This window comes from Hyperolius riggenbachi, chromosome 12 (genome assembly GCF_040937935.1).
Source record: "Hyperolius riggenbachi isolate aHypRig1 chromosome 12, aHypRig1.pri, whole genome shotgun sequence".
NCBI lineage: Eukaryota > Metazoa > Chordata > Amphibia > Anura > Hyperoliidae > Hyperolius > Hyperolius riggenbachi.
This window is the reverse complement of record NC_090657.1, coordinates 90848745-90866589: the sequence shown is the minus strand read 5'-3', so window position 1 is coordinate 90866589 and position 17845 is coordinate 90848745. Positions and strand designations below refer to the sequence as shown.

Sequence of the window (17845 nt, the reverse complement as noted above, 5' to 3'; positions counted from 1 at the left end):
AATGGAGTCATTTGTGGGGTTCCTATACTGTCCTGGTGTTTTAGGGGCCCTAAACCGTGAGGAGTAGTCTTGAAACTAAATTTCTCAAAATGACCTGTGAAATCCTAAAGGTACTCATTGGACTTTGGGCCCCTTAGCGCAGTTAAGGTGCAAAAAAGTGCCACACATGTGGTATCGCCGTACTCGGGAGAAGTAGTACAATGTGTTTTGGGGTGTATTTTTACACATACCCATGCTGGGTGGGAGAAATACCTCTGTAAATGGACAATTGTGTGTAAAAAAAATCAAAAGATTGTCATTTACAGAGGTATTTCTCCCACCCAGCATGGGTATGTGTAAAAATACACCCCAAAACACATTATACTACTTCTCCCGAGTACGGCGATACCACATGTGTGGCACTTTTTTGCACCCTAACTGCGCTAAGGGGCCCAAAGTCCAATGAGTACCTTTAGGATTTCACAGGTCATTTTTGTTTCAAGACTACTCCTCACGGTTTAGGGCCCCTAAAATGCCAGGGCAGTATAGGAACCCCACAAGTAACCCCATTTTAGAAAGAAGACACCCCAAGGTATTCCGTTAGGTGTATGGCGAGTTCATAGAAGATTTTATTTTTTGTCACAAGTTAGTGAAAAATGACACTTTGTGAAAAAAAAAAAAAAAAATCAATTTCCGCTAACTTTTGACAAAAAATAAAATCTTCTATGAACTCATCATACACTTAACAGAATACATTGGGGTGTCTTTTTTTCTAAAATGGGGTCAGTTTGTGGGGTTCCTATACCGCCCTGGCATTTTACGGGCCCAAAACCGTGAGTAGTCTGGAAACCAAATGTCTCAAAATGACTGTTCAGGGGTATAAGCATCTGAAAATTTTGATGACAGGTGGTCTATGAGGGGCCGAATTTTGTGGAACCGGACATAAGCAGGGTGGCCTTTTAGATGACAGGTTGTATTGGGCCTGATCTGATGGATAGGAGTGCTAGGGGGTGACAGGAGGTGATTGATGGGTGTCTCAAGGTGTGATTAGAGGGGGGAATAGATGCAAGCAATGCCCTGGCGAGGTGATCAGGGCTGGGGCATGAGGGCATTCTGAGGGTGTGGGCGGGTGATTGAGTGCCCTAGGGGCAGATAGGGGTCTAATCTGATAGGTAGCAGTGACAGGGGGTGATTGATGGGTAATTAGTGGGTGTTTAGGGTAGAGAACAGATATAAACACTGCACTTGGGAGGTGATCTGACGTCGGATCTGCGGGCGAACTATTGGTGTGGGTGGGTGATCAGATTGCTCGCAAGGGGCAGGTTAGGGGCTGATTGATGAGTGGCAGTGACAGGGGGTGATTGATGGGTGATCAGTGGTTTATTACAGGGAAGAACAGATGTAAATAATGCCCTGGCGAATTGATAAGGGGGGGTCTGAAGGCAATCTGAGCGTGTAGGCGGGTGATTGGGTGCCGGCAAGGGGCAGATTAGTGTCTGATCTGATGGGTAACAGTGACAGGTGGTGATTGATGGGTAATTAGTGGGTGTTTAGAGGAGACAATAGATGTAAACGCTGCGCTTGGGTGGTGATCTGATGTCGGATCTGCGGGCGATCTATTGGTGGGGGTGGGTGATCAGATTGCCCGCAAGGGGCAGGTTAGGGGCTGATTGATGGGTGGCAGTAACAGGGGGTGATTGATGGGTGATTGACAGGTGATCAGGGGGGATAGATGCATACAGTACACAGGGGGTGGGGGGCCTGGGGGGGGGTCTGGGGAGAATCTGAGGGGTGGGGGGTGATCAGGAGGGGGCAGTGGGCAGGGGGGGGAGATAAAAAAAAAAAATAGCGTTGACAGATAGTGACAGGGAGTGATTGATGGGTGATTAGGGGGGTGATTGGGTGCAAACAGGGATCTGGGGGGTGGGCAGGGGGGGGTCTGATGGGTGCTGTGGGCGATCTGGGGCAGGGGGGGAGAAATCAGTGTGCTTGGGTGCAGACTAGGGTGGCTGCAGCCTGCCCTGGTGGTCCCTCGGACACTGGGACCACCAGGGCAGGAGGCAGCCTGTATAATACACTTTGTAAACATTACAAAGTGTATTATACACTTTGTATGCGGCGATCGCGGGGTTAACATCCCGCCGGCGCTTCCGTATGGCCGGCGGGATGTTGCGGCGGGTGAGCGGTGACAGGCGCCGGCGGAGGATCGCGTCACGGATGACTCGATCGCTCCGCCCATGCCCCTACAAGGACCGCCGCCTTTGGGCATGAGCTGGTCCTTGCGGGGTCCACTTCCCGGCCGCCTCTGTGCGTTAGGCGGTCGGGAAGTAGTTAAGAGAACTCATGGAGAACCATGTGATTTGTTTGATCAGATGTTCAAAGGTCTGATTTGCTGTGATCATATCCTGCACATGATCATGACTAGCAAATCAGAGACTTGCATATCTATCACTTGACCAAACTCATCACATGCTTCTCCATGAGTTCTCCTAGACATGACCATAACTAATCCTTGGCACTCACTGCACAGAAGAGGTTAAAGCTAACCTGTTTCACACTTGACAGAGTAGCTTGTTTTGAAAATAGCAGGAAAGCTAAAGAAGCTTTATTTACCTCATTATGTGGTTGATTGACAAAATGTTTTTCATGAGTGATCTCATTGTATCTCTCTTTTATCACCTATAGGCAATTCACTTTTTCGCCTGAGTTTTCTCCTAGGAGATAATTTTTCACCTTCTCTTTAAAATAATTTTTTAGCACTGTACAATTGAAAAAGTACCAAAAGGTAGGTGAAAAAGTACTAACATTATTTAGAGTATGTTCTTGTATGCTGCTGGTTTAGGCTGCTTTCATAGTGCAACGTTAAAGTCGCACGTGATAAAAAGTAATAATGCAGACAAACGCACAGCAACACAAAGTATGTGTGACATTCACAGTGCTCACGTTGCCTTGTAACGTGTAGCAATATTTAGAAAGTGCTGCATGCTGTGCGTTAGAAGCGTTATTAGCTGCGTTGGACTGTTTGCACATGCTCAGTAATGTTTTTTTTGTTTTTTTTTAAAGGTGATGCATGCGCCATTTTTGTTCCATCATGAATAACTGACAAGGCCTTTCCCCATAAACACCGCACCACAGCTGGTTAGAAAAATACCAAAAAGCTTTTATTGTATCATAATAAGGTTCCACAATAAAAACAATTAAAATGAATATCCAGGGTACACACCATAAATCATGAACATATCCTAATTAGATGAGTAATGAGGCTCTCCCAGGGCACACCGCACTTCCACCCCCCTCTCCAGTGGTTTGGTCACATGCTCCTCCATGAGTTCCCCTACTGGCACTCTTTGCACTTTTCTTTTGGCTGGCGCCGTCCAGCCTGATGGTTACTTGTTTCACGCCATTCTTATGGTTTCATTGTTGCTCTTTCTCTCCCTATCCACCTCCTCCAGCACATTTTTCCAGGCATGCCTTGATGTGTACACAATTCTGTGCACACAGGGGGCATCCTCATTCACCAGCACTTTAGTTTATTGGTTGTGATTTGTCAATTGTGCACTTTAGCTTACTGATTCCAATGATTCCTTTATTACATTACAGTGGGTTACAGTGGAAGGTGTGTTATATTACTCACCATAAATCATGAACATATCTTAATTAGATGAGTAATATAACACACCTTCCACTGTAACCCACTGTAATGTAATAAAGGTACGACTCATTGGAATCAGTAAGCTAAAGTGCACAATTGACAACTCACAACCAATAAACTAAAGTGCTAGTGCTAAAGTGCTAGTGCCCGGAAAATTGTGCTGGAGATGGTGGATAGGGAGAGACAGAGCAACAATAAAACCATAAGACAAGTAAGTAACCATCAGGCTGGACGGCGCCAGCCAAAAGAAAAGTGCAACGAGTGCCAGTAGGGGAGGCTTACCAAACCACTGGAGAGGGGGGTGTTTTTCTAACCAGCTGTGGTGCGGTGTTTATGGGGAAAAGTCTTGTCAATTATTCATTATAGTCATATACTATTCCCTTTCTGCACACAGTGTTTGTATATATACACCTTTGATATAGTTTAAGCTTTGAGAATATCGATCGGTGCTAGCCTCTCCTCCTCCTTTGGTTTTCGTTCCATCAGTATGTGACGAAAACGGCGCACCGCGATACACATAACGTACTTTAACCACTTGCCGACTGCACGCTTATACCGTGCGTCGGCAAAGTGGCAGCTGCAGGACCAGCGACGCAGTACTGCGTCGCCAGCTGCAGGCTGATTAATCAGGAAGCAGCCGCTCGCGCGAGCGGCTGCTTCCTGTCAATTCACGGCGGGGGGCTTCGTGAATAGCCTGCGGGCCGCCGATGGCGGCTCGCAGGCTAAATGTAAACACAAGTGGAAATAATCCGCTTTGTTTACATTGTACGGCGCTGCTGCGCAGCAGCGCCGTAAGGCAGATCGCCGATCCCCGGCCAATCAGCGGCCGGGGATCGCCGCCATGTGACAGGGAACGTCCTGTCACTGGCTGCACAGGACGGATAGCGTCCTGTGCAGCCCGGATCACCGGGGGGAGAGGTAGGAGAGGGAGGGGGGTGAATGTCGCCGCGGAGGGGGGCTTTGAGGTGCCCCCCCCCCGCAACTAGCCTGCACGCAGGAGCGATCAGACCCCCCCTGCACATCATCCCCATAGGGGGGAAAAAAGGGGGCGATCTGATCGCTCTGCGTGCACCCTGATCTATGCTGGGGGCTGCAGAGCCCACCCAGCACAGATCACAACAAACAGCGCTGGTCCTTAAGGGGGGTGGGGGGTGGGTAAAGGGTGGGTCCTCAAGTGGTTAAAGCAACGTCCAACTTCAAAACCCACATGCATTGTGTTAGGGGCATGTTGTGCGACCATAACGTTGCATCAAACGCAACGTCTAAGTGTGAAAGAGCTTTTACAAGGCATTTTATTGACATGGTGTGAGAATTTCAGGACAGAACTCAGGAGAAAGTTAATTGCATATGGGCCCTTATCTCATGAATAATCTTTCCTTATGGCTAAGGTAGAGAATAAGTAAACAGTGATAATTCATGAAGAAAAGTTTTTTCCTGGCTGCCAGGGTCCCATTTTAAATCTCTCCACCTAGACTGATGTGAATGGGAATTGTACAGAATGTCAGATACATCATGAACTTTCCAATTTACCAAGCATAGCTCTAGCCTGTTACTGCTTCTTTTACGAGTTAGTGTTGTTCTACTGAACTGGTATCTCTAAAGGTGCCCATTATTGGTATCCAGTACTATTTAGGAAACCATTGTATTTTTGATCAAATATAAATTGTATTATGTGAAAGATGGTGGTTACAGAAGATCCTGAACATCACTAATCATTTCCTTAACCCCTTATTTGAACCCAAGGGGACACTCGGGTAAAAAAAATAATCAAATACTTAAAGGGAACCTGAACTGAGTAAAATTTATTTTAAAATAAACACATGATGTAGCTGCAAATGAATATTGCATACTTACCTCACTGTCAGTTCCTCTCAGAAGCTCACCATTTTCTTCTTACAGTGATCCCTTCCAGTTCTGACAACATTTTGTCAGAACTTAAATATACCAGTTGCTGTCAGTTACAACAAGGTAATGTCCATGTTTCCCTATGGCTCAAGTGGGCGATATAACTGTTTAACAGTGTGCTGACCAGGAAGCCGGTACAAGGTAATGGCTATTTTCAAAATGGAGGACAGAGAATTCCTTCGATCAGTGTTAACATGGGATGCAGAGGAGGAGGAGGAAGAGATTGATGAGCAGACTATATGGGAGGCAAGTATGACCTCTATAGGGTTATTTTGACATTTTTATTTTCAGTTCAGGTTCTCTTTAACCACTTGCCGACCGCACGCTTATAGCGTGCGTCGGCAAAGTGGCAGCTGCAGGACCAGCGACGCAGTACTGCGTCGCCAGCTGCAGGCTGATTAATCAGGAAGTAGCCGCTCGTGCGAGCGGCTGCTTACTGTCAAATCACGGCGGGGGGGCTCCGTGAATAGCCTGCGGGCCGCCGATGGCGGCTCGCAAGCTAAATGTAAACACAAGCGGAAATAATCCGCTTTGTTTACATTTGTACGGCGCTGCTGCGCAGCAGCGCCCAGTGGCGGACACAGCCAGCAGTGGGCCCCTGTGCAAAATTGTAATTGTGGGCCCCCTATGACCTGCGGCGCGCCGCGTCAAAATATGGGCGTGGCTACAACCTGCAGCGCGCGCCGCGGCATAAAATAGTGGATAGACGCCGCGGCAAAAAAATGGGCGTGGTAATGACCGGATAAGGGCGGAGCTAACTGTAACTTAAAGCGAACCCGGGGTGAGGGTTTATTTCCTTTTAAACAATACTAGTTGCCTGGCGGCCCTGCTGATCTATTTGGCTGCAGTAATAAACTGAATTACACCAGCAACAAGCATGCAGCTAATCTTCTCAGTTCTGACAATATTGTCAGAAACCCCTGACCTGCTGCATGCTTGTTCAGGGTCTATGGTTGAAAGAATAAGAGGCAGAGGACCAGCACGGCAGCCAGGCAACTGGTATTGCTTAAAAGGAGAGAAATATGGCAGCCTCAATATTATTCTGACCTCAGGTTCCCTTGAAAAGTGCAACACAAAGACAGTGGGCCCAAGTTTTGGTGACCTTTCCCCAGAAAATTCACATAATTGTGCAGGTTTTCTCAAGAAAATACACATATATGCCCAGAAAATACGTGCAATCATGTCGGCAGATATGCCCAGAAAATACGTGCAATCATGTTGGCAGATATGCCCAGAAAATACGTGCAATCATGTCGGCAGATATGCCCAGAAAATACGTGCAATCAAGTCGGCAGATATGCCCAGAAAATACGTGCAATCAAGTCGGCAGATATGCCCAGAAAATACGTGCAAACAAGTCGGCAGATATGCCCAGAAAATACGTGCAATCATGTCGGCAGATATGCCCAGAAAATACATGCAATCATGTCGGCAGATTAGCGAAGAAAATACATGCAATCATGTGGCAGACCTGCCCAGAACATACACCTGCTAATATAAATAAAACAAAAACATTTACTCACCTGCAGCAGCAGACCTCCTGTCCCAGCCTCCATCCGGCGCGCAGCTCCCATGGGTGGATAGGTAGCCTAGTGGGTGGGTGGGTTGGTAGCCTGGTGGGTGGGTGGGTAGGTAGCCTGGTGGGTAGGTAGCCTGGTGGGTGGGTGGGTAACTAGCCCGGTAGGTAGGTAGGTAGCCCGGTGGGTGGGTAGGTAGGTAGCCTGGTGGGTAGGTAGGTAGCCTGGTGGGTGGGTTGGTAACTAGCCCGGTAGGTAGCCAGGTGGGTGGTTAGGTAGGTAGCCTGGTGGGTGGGTAGGTAGGTAGCCTGGTGGGTGGGTTGGTAACTAGCCCGGTAGGTAGCCGGGTGGGTGGTTAGGTAGGTAGCCGGGTGGGTGGTTAGGTAGGTAGCCGGGTGGGTAGGTAGGTAGGTAGCCTGGTGGGTGCGTGGGTAGCCGGGTGGGTGGGTAGGTAGACTGGTGGGTGGGTTGGTAACTAGCCCGGTAGGTAGCCAGGTGGGTGGTTAGGTAGGTAGCCGGGTGGGTAGGTAGGAAGCCTGGTGGGTGGGTAGGTAGCCGGGTGGGTAGGTAGGAAGCCTGGTGGGTGGGTAGGTAGCCTGGTGGGTGGGTAGGTAGCCTTAGTGGGTGGGTTGGTAACTAGCCCGGTAGGTAGCCGGGTGGGTGGTTAGGTAGGTAGCCGGGTGGGTGGTTAGGTAGGTAGCCGGGTGGGTAGGTAGGTAGGTAGCCGGGTGGGTAGGTAGCCGGGTGGGTAGGTGGGTAGGTAGCCAGGTGGGTGGTTAGGTAGTTGGGTGGGTGGTTAGGTAGGAAGCCTGGTGGGTGGGTAGGTAGCCGGGTGGGTAGGTAGCCGGGTGGGTGGTTAGGTAGTTGGGTGGGTGGTTAGGTAGGAAGCCTGGTGGGTGGGTGGGTAGGTAGCCGGGTGGGTAGGTAGGTAGGAAGCCTGGTGGGTGGTTAGGTAGTCGGGTGGGTAGATAGGAAGCCTGGTGGGTGGGTGGGTAGGTAGGAAGCCTGGTGGGTGGGTGGGTAGGTAGGTAGCCGGGTGGGTAGGTGGTTAGGTAGCCGGGTGGGTAGCTATCCGGGTGGGGGGCCCGACTCCTATCCTCCCTCCCTCCCTCCCTTCCTCACCTCGGGGGGCCCCCTCCCGATATGCGCGGCGGGAGAGTGAGCGGCAAATGCAGGAAGTCTTCAGGGCTCTCCAGGCATCCGCTAGAGGCCCAGCCGCTTAGTCTCCAATATGTCTCCAACTGGAGACATATTGGAGACTAAGCGGCTGGGCCTCTAGCGGATGCCTGGACAGCCCTGAAGATTTCCTGCATTTGCCGCTCGCTCGCTCGCTCTCCCGCCACGCATATCGGGAGGGGGGCCCCCCGAGGTGAGGGAGGGAGGATAGGAGTCGGGGGGCCCCCCGGGGGAATAAAATAATTAAAAAAAAATATATAAAAAAAAAAAATATATAAAAAAAAAAAAAAAATGTTAAAAAAAAAAAAATACTTAATGGGCCCCTGAAGAAAACGGAACTTCAGGGGCCCTCGTGCGGCGGCACGGCCTGCACGGCCGTATGTCCGCCACTGGCAGCGCCGTAAGGCAGATCGGCGATCCCCGGCCAATCAGCGGCCGGGGATCGCCGCCATGTGACAGGGGACGTCCTGTCACTGGCTGCACAGGACGGATAGCGTCCTGTGCAGCCCGGATCACCGGGTAGGGGACAGGTAGGAGAGGGAGGGGGGAATTTCGGCGCGGAGGGGGGCTTTGAGGTGCCCCCCCCCGCCAGCCACACGCAGGCAGCAGAGATCAGACCCCCCCTGCACATCATCCCCATAGGGGGGAAAAAAGGGGGGCAATCTGATCTCTCTGCCTGCACCCTGATCTGTGCTGGGGGCTGTAGAGCCCACCCAGCACAGATCACTAATAACCACGCTGGTCCTTAAGGGGGGGTAAAGGGTGGGTCATCAAGTGGTTAAGGAGAGTAAAGCCTCTGTATAGAAGCTTTACAGGCTGCTCTGCAAACAACTGCCACAGCCCAGGACCCACCCTGCCATGGCAACCACACTCCTCTTCATGAACGAGCAGCTCTGGCTTACTGCACAGGGGCGGTAGTGCTCGGGCAGGCGCAGTGCGGCACAGGGGCGGTAGTGCTCAGGCAGGCGCAGTGCGGCACATGGGGCAGTAGTGCTCGGGCAGGCGCAGTGCGGCACATGGGGCAGTAGTGCTCGGGCAGGCGCAGTGCAGCACAGGGGCGGTAGTGCTCAGGCAGGCGCAGTGCGGCACATGGGGTAGTAGTGCTCGGGCAGGCGCAGTGCGGCACAGGGGTGGTAGTGCTTTGGAAGGCGCAGTGCGGCACAGGGGCGGTAGTGCTCAGGCAGGCGCAGTGCTGCACATGGGGTGGTAGTGCTCTGGCAAGCGCAGTGCGGCACAGGGGTGGTAGTGCACTGCTCTGGCAAGTGCATTACGGCACAGGGGCGGTAGTGCACTGCTCTGGCAAGCGCAGTGCGTCACAGGGGCGGTAGTGCACTGCTCTGGCAAGCGCAGTGCGTCACAGGGGCAGTAGTGCACTGCTCTGGCAAGTGCAGTGCGGCACAGGGGCGGTAGTACACTGCTCTGCCAGGCGCAGTGCGGCACAGGGGCGGCAGTGCACTGCTCTGGCAGGCGCAGTGCGGCACAGGGGCGGTAGTGCACTGCTCTGGCAAGCGCAGTGCGGCACAGGGGCGGTAGTGCTTGGGCAGGCGCAGTGCGGCACATGGGGCGGTAGTGCTCGGGCAGGCGCAGTGCGGCACGGGGGTGGTAGTGCACTGCTCTGGCAAGCGCAGTGCGGCACAGGGGCGGTAGTGCACTGCTCTGGCAAGCGCAGTGCGGCACAGGGGCGGTAGTACACTGCTCTGGCAGGCGCAGTGCGGCACAGGGGTGGTAGTGCTTGGGCAGGCGCAGTGCGGCACAGGGATGGTAGTGCACAGACTCTGGCAAGCACAGTACGGCATAGGGGCGGTAGTGCACTGCTCTGGCAGGCGCAGTACGGCACAGGGGTGGTAGTACACTGCTCTGCCAGGCGCAGTGCAGCACAGGTGCGGTAGTGCACTGCTCTGGCAAGCGCAGTGCGGCACAGGGGCGGTAGTGCACTGCTCTGGCAAGCGCAGTGCGGCACAGGGGCGGTAGTGCACTGCTCTGGCAAGCGCAGTGCGGCACAGGGGCGGTAGTGCTTGGGCAGGCGCAGTGCGGCACAGAGGCGGTAGTGCTTGGGCAGGCGCAGTGCGGCATAGGGGCGGTAGTGCTTGGGCAGGCGCAGTGTGGCACAGGGGCGGTAGTGCACTGCTCTAGCAAGTGCAGTGCGGCACAGGGGCGGCAGTACACTGCTCTGCCAGGCGCAGTGCGGCACAGGGGCGGCAGTGCACTGCTCTGGCAAGCGCAGTGCGGCACAGGGGCGGTAGTGCACTGCTCTGGCAAGCGCAGTGCGGCACAGGGGCGGTAGTGCTCGGGCAGGCGCAGTGCGGCACGGGGGTGGTAGTGCACTGCTCTGGCAAGCGCAGTGCAGCACAGGGGCGGTAGTGCACTGCTCTGGCAAGCAGTGCGGCACAGGGGCGGTAGTGCTTGGGCAGGCGCAGTGCGGCACAGAGGCGGTAGTGCTTGGGCAGGCGCAGTGCGGCATAGGGGCGGTAGTGCTTGGGCAGGCGCAGTGCGGCACAGGGGCGGTAGTGCACTGCTCTAGCAAGTGCAGTGCGGCACAGGGGCGGCAGTACACTGCTCTGCCAGGCGCAGTGCGGCACAGGGGCGGCAGTGCACTGCTCTGGCAAGCGCAGTGCGGCACAGGGGCGGTAGTGCACTGCTCTGGCAAGCGCAGTGCGGCACAGGGGCGGTAGTGCTCGGGCAGGCGCAGTGCGGCACGGGGGTGGTAGTGCACTGCTCTGGCAAGCGCAGTGCAGCACAGGGGCGGTAGTGCACTGCTCTGGCAAGCACAGTGCGGCACAGGGGCGGTAGTGCACTACTCTGGCAGGCGCAGTACGGCACAGGGGCGGCAGTGCTCGGGCCAACGCAGTGCGGCACAGGGGTGGTAGTGCACTGCTCTGGCAGGCGCAGTGCGGCACAGGGGCGGTAGTGCTTGGGCAGGCGCAGTACGCTGCACTTGTGCTTGGAATACAACAAGCTCTCGTCGTATTCCTTTGGGGGGGTCCATGCTCAGCTTCCAGATCTAGAGGCTTCCCTGTTCTTAGGTAAGTATTTGACTATTGACCCAAGGTTCCCCTTGGGTACACTTTAAGGGTTCTGACAATTTTGGCATTTCAGCAGTATTGATACAGCAATAGCTTTTGCACTACTTATACCATCTAAGTGATTCTGGCGTATAAGACTACTTTTTAACCCAAGAAAATATTCTGAAAAGTCAGGGGTCGTCTTATACGCAGGGTGTCATTGATGCCGGGTGATACGCCCTATCCTGTTACCAACGCTCAGATCTCGTTGCTGAGGACTGTAGTGAAGCGGTGCAGGCGCACATGTGCGAGATTTGAGAGGCAGAGAAGAGGTAAATAGGATACAAGGGTGGGCCAGAAGGGCGAAAAAGTCGTGTTTTATGGGCACAGTGCAATCTATTCCATACCTCTCTGATAAACAGGGAGAGCTGACCAATCCACTTTGGGAGAGGGAGAGTTGACCAGTCAATCGCCTCTATCCTGGGTACCACATACAGTACAGCACCAGTATCTGTTCATACATAGCACCAGTATATGATGACTTTATTTTTTATTTGGTGTGCGTTGGAAGAGAGGTAGTCTGATACGGCGAGTTTATCCCAAACTCTATATTTTAACTGGAAAAGTTGGGGGTTCGTCTTATAAGCTGGAATATATGGTAGATCCCACATTCGCTATATTTCGCCTGCATGTCAGCGATTGGATGCAATTGCTAAAGTGACTTTTCAAGGGCCACAGTGCTGTACAAATGCATCACTAGGCAGTGGCAATGCAATGCAGCTGTAGTGTAATGAGCCCTGAACTGTCGCCCTAGTGATCATATCCAGTCGCTACAGACATCAGTCATTAACCACTTGCCGACCACGCACTCATAACGTGCGTCGGCAAAGTGGCAGCTGCAGGGCCAGCGACGCACATCTGCGTCACCGGCTGCAGGCTAATTAATCAGGAAACAGCCGCTCGCGCGAGCGGCTGCTTCCTGTCAATTCACGGCGGGGGGCTCCGTGAATAACCTGCAGGCTGCCGATCGTGGCTCGCAGGCTAAATGTAAACACAAGCGGAAATAATCCGCTTTGTTTACATTTGTACAACGCTGCTAACAGTAGCAACGTTGTACTAGATCAGCGATCCCCGGCCAATCAGCGGCCGGGGATCACTGTCACATGACAGGCAGGAGCCTGTTAGAGGCTGCACAGGACAGATCCGTTCCTGTGCAGCCTCCGATCTCCGGGGGAGGGAGGAGAGGGAGAATCCTGCGGTGGAGGGGGCTTTGAGGTGCCCCCCCTCCCCCTGCCAGCCAGCCACACGCAGGCAGGAGCGATCAGACCCCCCCAGCACATCATCCCCCTAGTGGGGAAAAAAGGGGGGCGATCTGGTCGCTCTGCCTGTTTGATGTGTGCTGGGGGCTGTAGAGCCCACCCAGCACAGATCAGCAAAATCAGCGCTGGTCCTTAAGGGGGGGGGGGGGGGAGTAAAGGCTGAGTCCTGAAGTGGTTAAAGGTGTATAAAAAGGTACAGGTATACTGGTGTTATGAGCTAGTAAAGGGTTACAATTTCACTGAAAAAGCAACCACTTTATTATCTACTTTGACCTTGTTACTTAACTTTTTTTTACCCTCTAATTTTTTTTATTAATTGCAATTTGCTATAGAAGCAATTAATAACTTTTGAGCAGGTGTGTGTGCATAAACTTTGGTGACAGGCAGAAGCTTTCAATCATGTATGTATATTCTATGGCCAAGAACCTTAACCAGTTGAAGAACTGATTGAACCACATGATATTCGGAATAGTTTGGATTCTGTAATGCTGAGAATAGATTAAATAAGATTTTTTTTTCTCTTTCTTTCTGAATGTTTGTATCAAATATATGATCGTTTACTAAAATTTGCATTGTTAATGGCCACCTGAAGAGGTAAGAGAAACCATTTGTTGATTTAGCCATTAGTGTTAACATTTCATTAAGGTGCGTATACACACATTTCAGCCACCAACGACGGGTCCGTCAGACCCTCCCGCTGGGCGGACATTCAGAAACAGCCTTATCAGTCCGCCGACAGTGCGTACACATGTGCTACTGTCGGCTGAACGTCCACCCAGCGGGAGGGTCTGACAGACCCGTCGTTGGCGGCAGTAGTGCATGTGTACGCAACTTAATATGGTGGACAATTATCTCAGAGAGCTATCTGAACATTCCTCCTTTGCAGCAGGATGATGTAATCCAGGCAGGTGTGACAGACCCACCCATTGAGCCTTAAGCTAAGTGATTTGTATTCTTAATGGAAAGGCAAAGACCTCCAAGAAAGAGACACACGCCAAATTGTAAGATCAAATCAAGTGTCTTTTATTCCACGAGTGTTGTCATACACTACATAGAGAATGGGGCAAGGAGAACGTAAACAGAGGTAGCAATACACTCTTCCCCTCCCAGGTCTTCACTGCTTTGGGAAAGGTGCAGACTGAGGGGAAGTGAGGCTGGTTCTGTAAGTGCACAAAAATAAATTGTATGTCTTCTAAGTCTGTCCTGCACTGCTGTGTATCCAATCAAGCATCTTTCAGAAATCCACAGATTGGTTCTGCAGGAAATGTCACAATGTGTCTTAAGGGATGGTGGTAATGGGGGCCACTAAGTGGGGTGATCCTAACATTTACCCTGTAGCTGAGTGACACATCTGCAACACACTGCACAGCAATATTCTGCAGAGGGGTCTGCCATGCAAGGGGTTAGGTTCTATGCTGGCATCTGAGTGCATCTTCAAGAGCCGGTGCTCCCCCCGGTGTCAGTTTCAGGGATGGGCTCCAGGGCTCCTCTTGGCCTAAACACATCAGGGGAGGGAGAATGGTAGCTGTCCTGGCTTATCCCACACGATTGCCCGGCGTGGTGGATCTGTCTGACGTGGTCCACAGCTTCATTCTTGGCATGTTTGAGGAGATCCGCTTGGCCCTGTGGGGTGATGAGACAGAACAATCAGTCTCTGAGAAGCATATAGCAAAGTGACAAGTGCTGGAGGCAATGAGCAACAATGTAACAAATTCTACAATTTTAACACAATTGTGCCAGCATCATTATTCCTTTTTTCATTAAATCTTATGAATGTAAACCGTAGAATAAATCTGACCAATTCCAAGCTGCATAAGTGTTGCATTAAAACTTAAATTATCAGCATCTCATTTACCAAAGTAAAGGGAATGTATAGCTTTTTTTTTTTTTTTTTTTTTTAAAGGAGAACTAGTGCAAAAAATGGGAAAATGTGAAATCTACTAAAAAAAAAAAAAAAAGTATATTTTCCCTGAGAGTAAATATGCATTATAAATTTTTTTTCCGTATCTTGCTGTCACTTACAGGAGGTAGTGAAAAAACAGACAGATTTTGGACTAGTTCATCTCTTTATGGAGGATTCTCGGGTATTTCTCAATTTATAAAAGCACCTAATGAAGGGTAGTTGCTCAGCCCAACTACCAAAATAGCATTCAGACAAGTAGGGTGGCCAGAATTTTTGTGCAGATCCTTTCCAGGGAGTGCTCCATTCTTTTTAGGACCCCCCCCCCCCCCCTCCCCTGCTGTGCGCAGCCGTCCGATCGCTGCAAATGCACGCCCACCTTAGGGCCCACACTGCACGTAACCCCTTCCCTCTCCTTCACCCCCGCCTGGTAGGCTGCCACTTGTTGTGACAGTAAGATTGAGAAGATTGCGTTAGCCATCACCAATGCAGTAAGGAGACCTTGGGCACGACTCCCTAACGCTGCTACTGCCCACTGAGTGCACCCTAGTGGATACAGCTCTGGCGCTTCGAGTCCGCCTGAAGAAAAGTGCAATATAAATGTTCTGAGTCTTGTCTCTTAGTACGTCATGGACTGTTGTGTGCAGCTGCACCCTCACTGGGCATTACAACTGTCTTTTGGCAATATAGATATGGAGAATCATCCATAAGAAGATGGTCTAGTCCAAAATCGGTCTGCTTTTTTTTTACTACCTACGTAAAGTGACAGCAACATAAGGGGAAAAAGTCATTTATAGTCCATTTAACTTGGGAAGAAAGGTACATTTTGTATGTATACTTTTCAAATGTTACCGTGTTTCACAGTGATCATTTAATTTAGCGATTTTTTAGTATAACACATTGTAAATAAGACCCTTTTTTTTCTAATCCAGAAACAAATGAACATTCAGCTGTGGAGCTGCACCTGGCAGTTTGCCTCCTGTAAGTACACAAGCTTCTGCTTTTACTGTTATGTATGTTAAAGGATACCTGAAGTGACATGAGATAGACCTGTGTATGTACAGTGCCTATCACACAAATACTATGTGGTGTTCCTTTTTTTTTTTTTCTTTCTGAAAGAGTTAATCAGGTATGTAAGTGGCTGACTCAGTTCTGACTCAGACAGGAAGTGACTACAGTGTGACCCTCACTGATAAGAAATTCCAAGTATAAAACAGTTTCCTAGCAGAAAATGGCTTCTGAGAGCAAGAAAGAGATAACAAGGGGAATTTCTCATCAGTGAGGGTCACACAGTCCTGACTCAGACAGGAAGTGACTACAGAGTCAGCCACTTACATACCTGATATTTAACTCTTTCAGGCAGAGAAAGAAAAAAAGTAAAACAGCATAGTTATTTATGTGCTTGGCACTGTACATACACATGTCTATCTCATATCACTTTCTCTTTCCTTTAAGATAAATCCATCCCTAAAGGGAACCTAAACTAAGGATATGGATTTTTCCTTTTAAAATAATACCAGTTGCCCAACTCCTGCTGAGCCTGTGTCTCTAAAGGCTCATACACACATCAGACCATAGTCTTTGGAAAATGAAAGATCACAGACCAATCTTACCCCCTTCCATGTAGTATGAGAGCCATACTCTACACAGTCTATTCTATGGCGCTGAACTCCCCATCAGACAGAAATCTTTGCAAGATGCTGCACACAAAGATGCTGTAGACATTCAAAAGATCAGTATCTGCAAAAGATCTGTTCCTGCAAAATGCATTCATAGTCTATGATATCTGCAGATCATCATACACACCTTGTTTAACAGACATTTATCTACAGATCAGATCCACCAGGATGGATTTTCAAATCTGCAGATGATTGTCAGATATGCAGATGAATGTCAGTTAAACAAGGTGTGTATGAGGATCTGCAGATCTCATAGACTATGAATGCAAGGCTCCCTCTGCTGTCCATACATGCACGCCCCATGTAACCACGCCTAGTAACATGGGGGAATGTGTGACGTCTCACACACACACGCCCGCCCTTACTAGGCAACCACGTAGGGCACGTGTTGCCTAGACACTGACAGGTAATGTATAGCGGTTCAGGACCATAGGCTTACACCCCCTAGTCACCGGGCTATTTTTTACAATTTAGTGCTCTGCCGCATTAATAGTTCACTGCAGAGCCATACAACTTGGCACACAAGTGAATCCCCCCCCCTCCCCCCCTTTCTACCCACCAACAGAGCTTTCTGTTTGTGGGCTCTGATTGCTGCTGCAGGCTTTACTTTTTTTATTAATTTATTTGAATTGAAAATTACTTTTTTTAAATTTATTTTTCTCTCCTCCCCCCCCCCCCCCCCCTCACTAGCCAATCACAGCAATCCTCTCTCATAAGCATCAGCCTATGAGAGGGGGGATCGCGATTTGGAGCCTTTCCAGGGGGCAGCCGAGTGACAGGCCTGTTCCCAGTACTGCGCTGCCATAGATTGCAGCCCTGTACAATGTGAATGGACAGCAGTTTCGCCATCTAACAGTCTGCTAGTGGCGATCACTGCTGGGAGACTGATGATGGAGCGGAGCTCTGTCACTCAAGCGGGGGTGCGTGCACATTGGCGTGCGATCTCCTTATAATCCCGCCCCAGGACTTGACACCTTTCGGCGTTATTGGCCCTGGGGCTGCCACCTTCACGATGGCGTTAGGCGGTCAGGAAAGAGTTACACATTAGGGGAGCAGCGTCAGGGATTTCATCACTCGTTCGGATAGCACCCCATATCCGCAACATATCCGATCAAGCAAGTCGGCCCTACATCTTGCAGCATGTCTGACCGATTCATGCAAACAATCTCGAAACTGATCACATCGTCGATTAGGCTTGCACTTAGCAGCACCGATTTACATCTGATTCAGTTTATAATAATCAAATCGGATGGTCGATCAGCCGCCAAGTCACCTGATGTATGAAAAAAAGGTTGCTATGCAGGTTTATATATGTTACGGCCAGAACCCAAAGTTTGGCCAGAACTAGAAGTGGCCGGCCACTTCGGGTTCTGGCCGGCCAATGTGCGAACTGGCCGCTGCGCTGCGGCCAATGTGAGAAATGCAACAATTCCTGTAAGGTTAATGTTATGTTGTGGCCGCAGCGCAGCGGGCAAATGTATCACATCTTACTTTATTCAATGAAACCACACACTTGCGTCCAGAAGGACATAACCCTATAGGTACAAAATAGTAAAAATTATAATTTTACTGTATCACTAAAAGTTTTAAAATTGGAGGTATTCGGTTTCAGAATCCCTCACTGTGTGGGCTTCAGATGACTATCTGTTGTCAGAGTGTGGGGGTCTTTGCTGATCCCCCTTATCCCATAGCGAAAAGTCTCATGGGAAGGTGTAG

The 17845-nt window shown here is 50.5% G+C and overlaps 1 protein-coding gene and 1 long non-coding RNA gene across 14 annotated transcripts in view; one reads left to right on the top strand and one right to left on the bottom strand.

The window, feature by feature from the left end:
• The window catches only part of LOC137541048 (uncharacterized), a 617426-nt gene that overhangs the window by 597342 nt on the left and 2239 nt on the right, over positions 1-17845 (top strand). For all 9 annotated transcript variants that reach the window (XR_011025074.1, XR_011025071.1, XR_011025075.1 and 6 more), the window contains 2 exons: positions 2665-2764; positions 15383-15431. This is a non-coding gene — a long non-coding RNA (uncharacterized lncRNA). The remainder of the gene's footprint in view (positions 1-2664; positions 2765-15382; positions 15432-17845) is intronic.
• The window catches only part of LOC137541038 (inactive phospholipase C-like protein 2), a 478057-nt gene continuing 473761 nt past the window's right edge, over positions 13550-17845 (bottom strand). For all 5 annotated transcript variants that reach the window (XM_068262181.1, XM_068262185.1, XM_068262182.1 and 2 more), the window contains one exon: positions 13550-14173. In XM_068262181.1, coding sequence (XP_068118282.1) covers positions 13985-14173 — 189 coding nt within the window. In that variant the 3' untranslated portion in view covers positions 13550-13984. The remainder of the gene's footprint in view (positions 14174-17845) is intronic.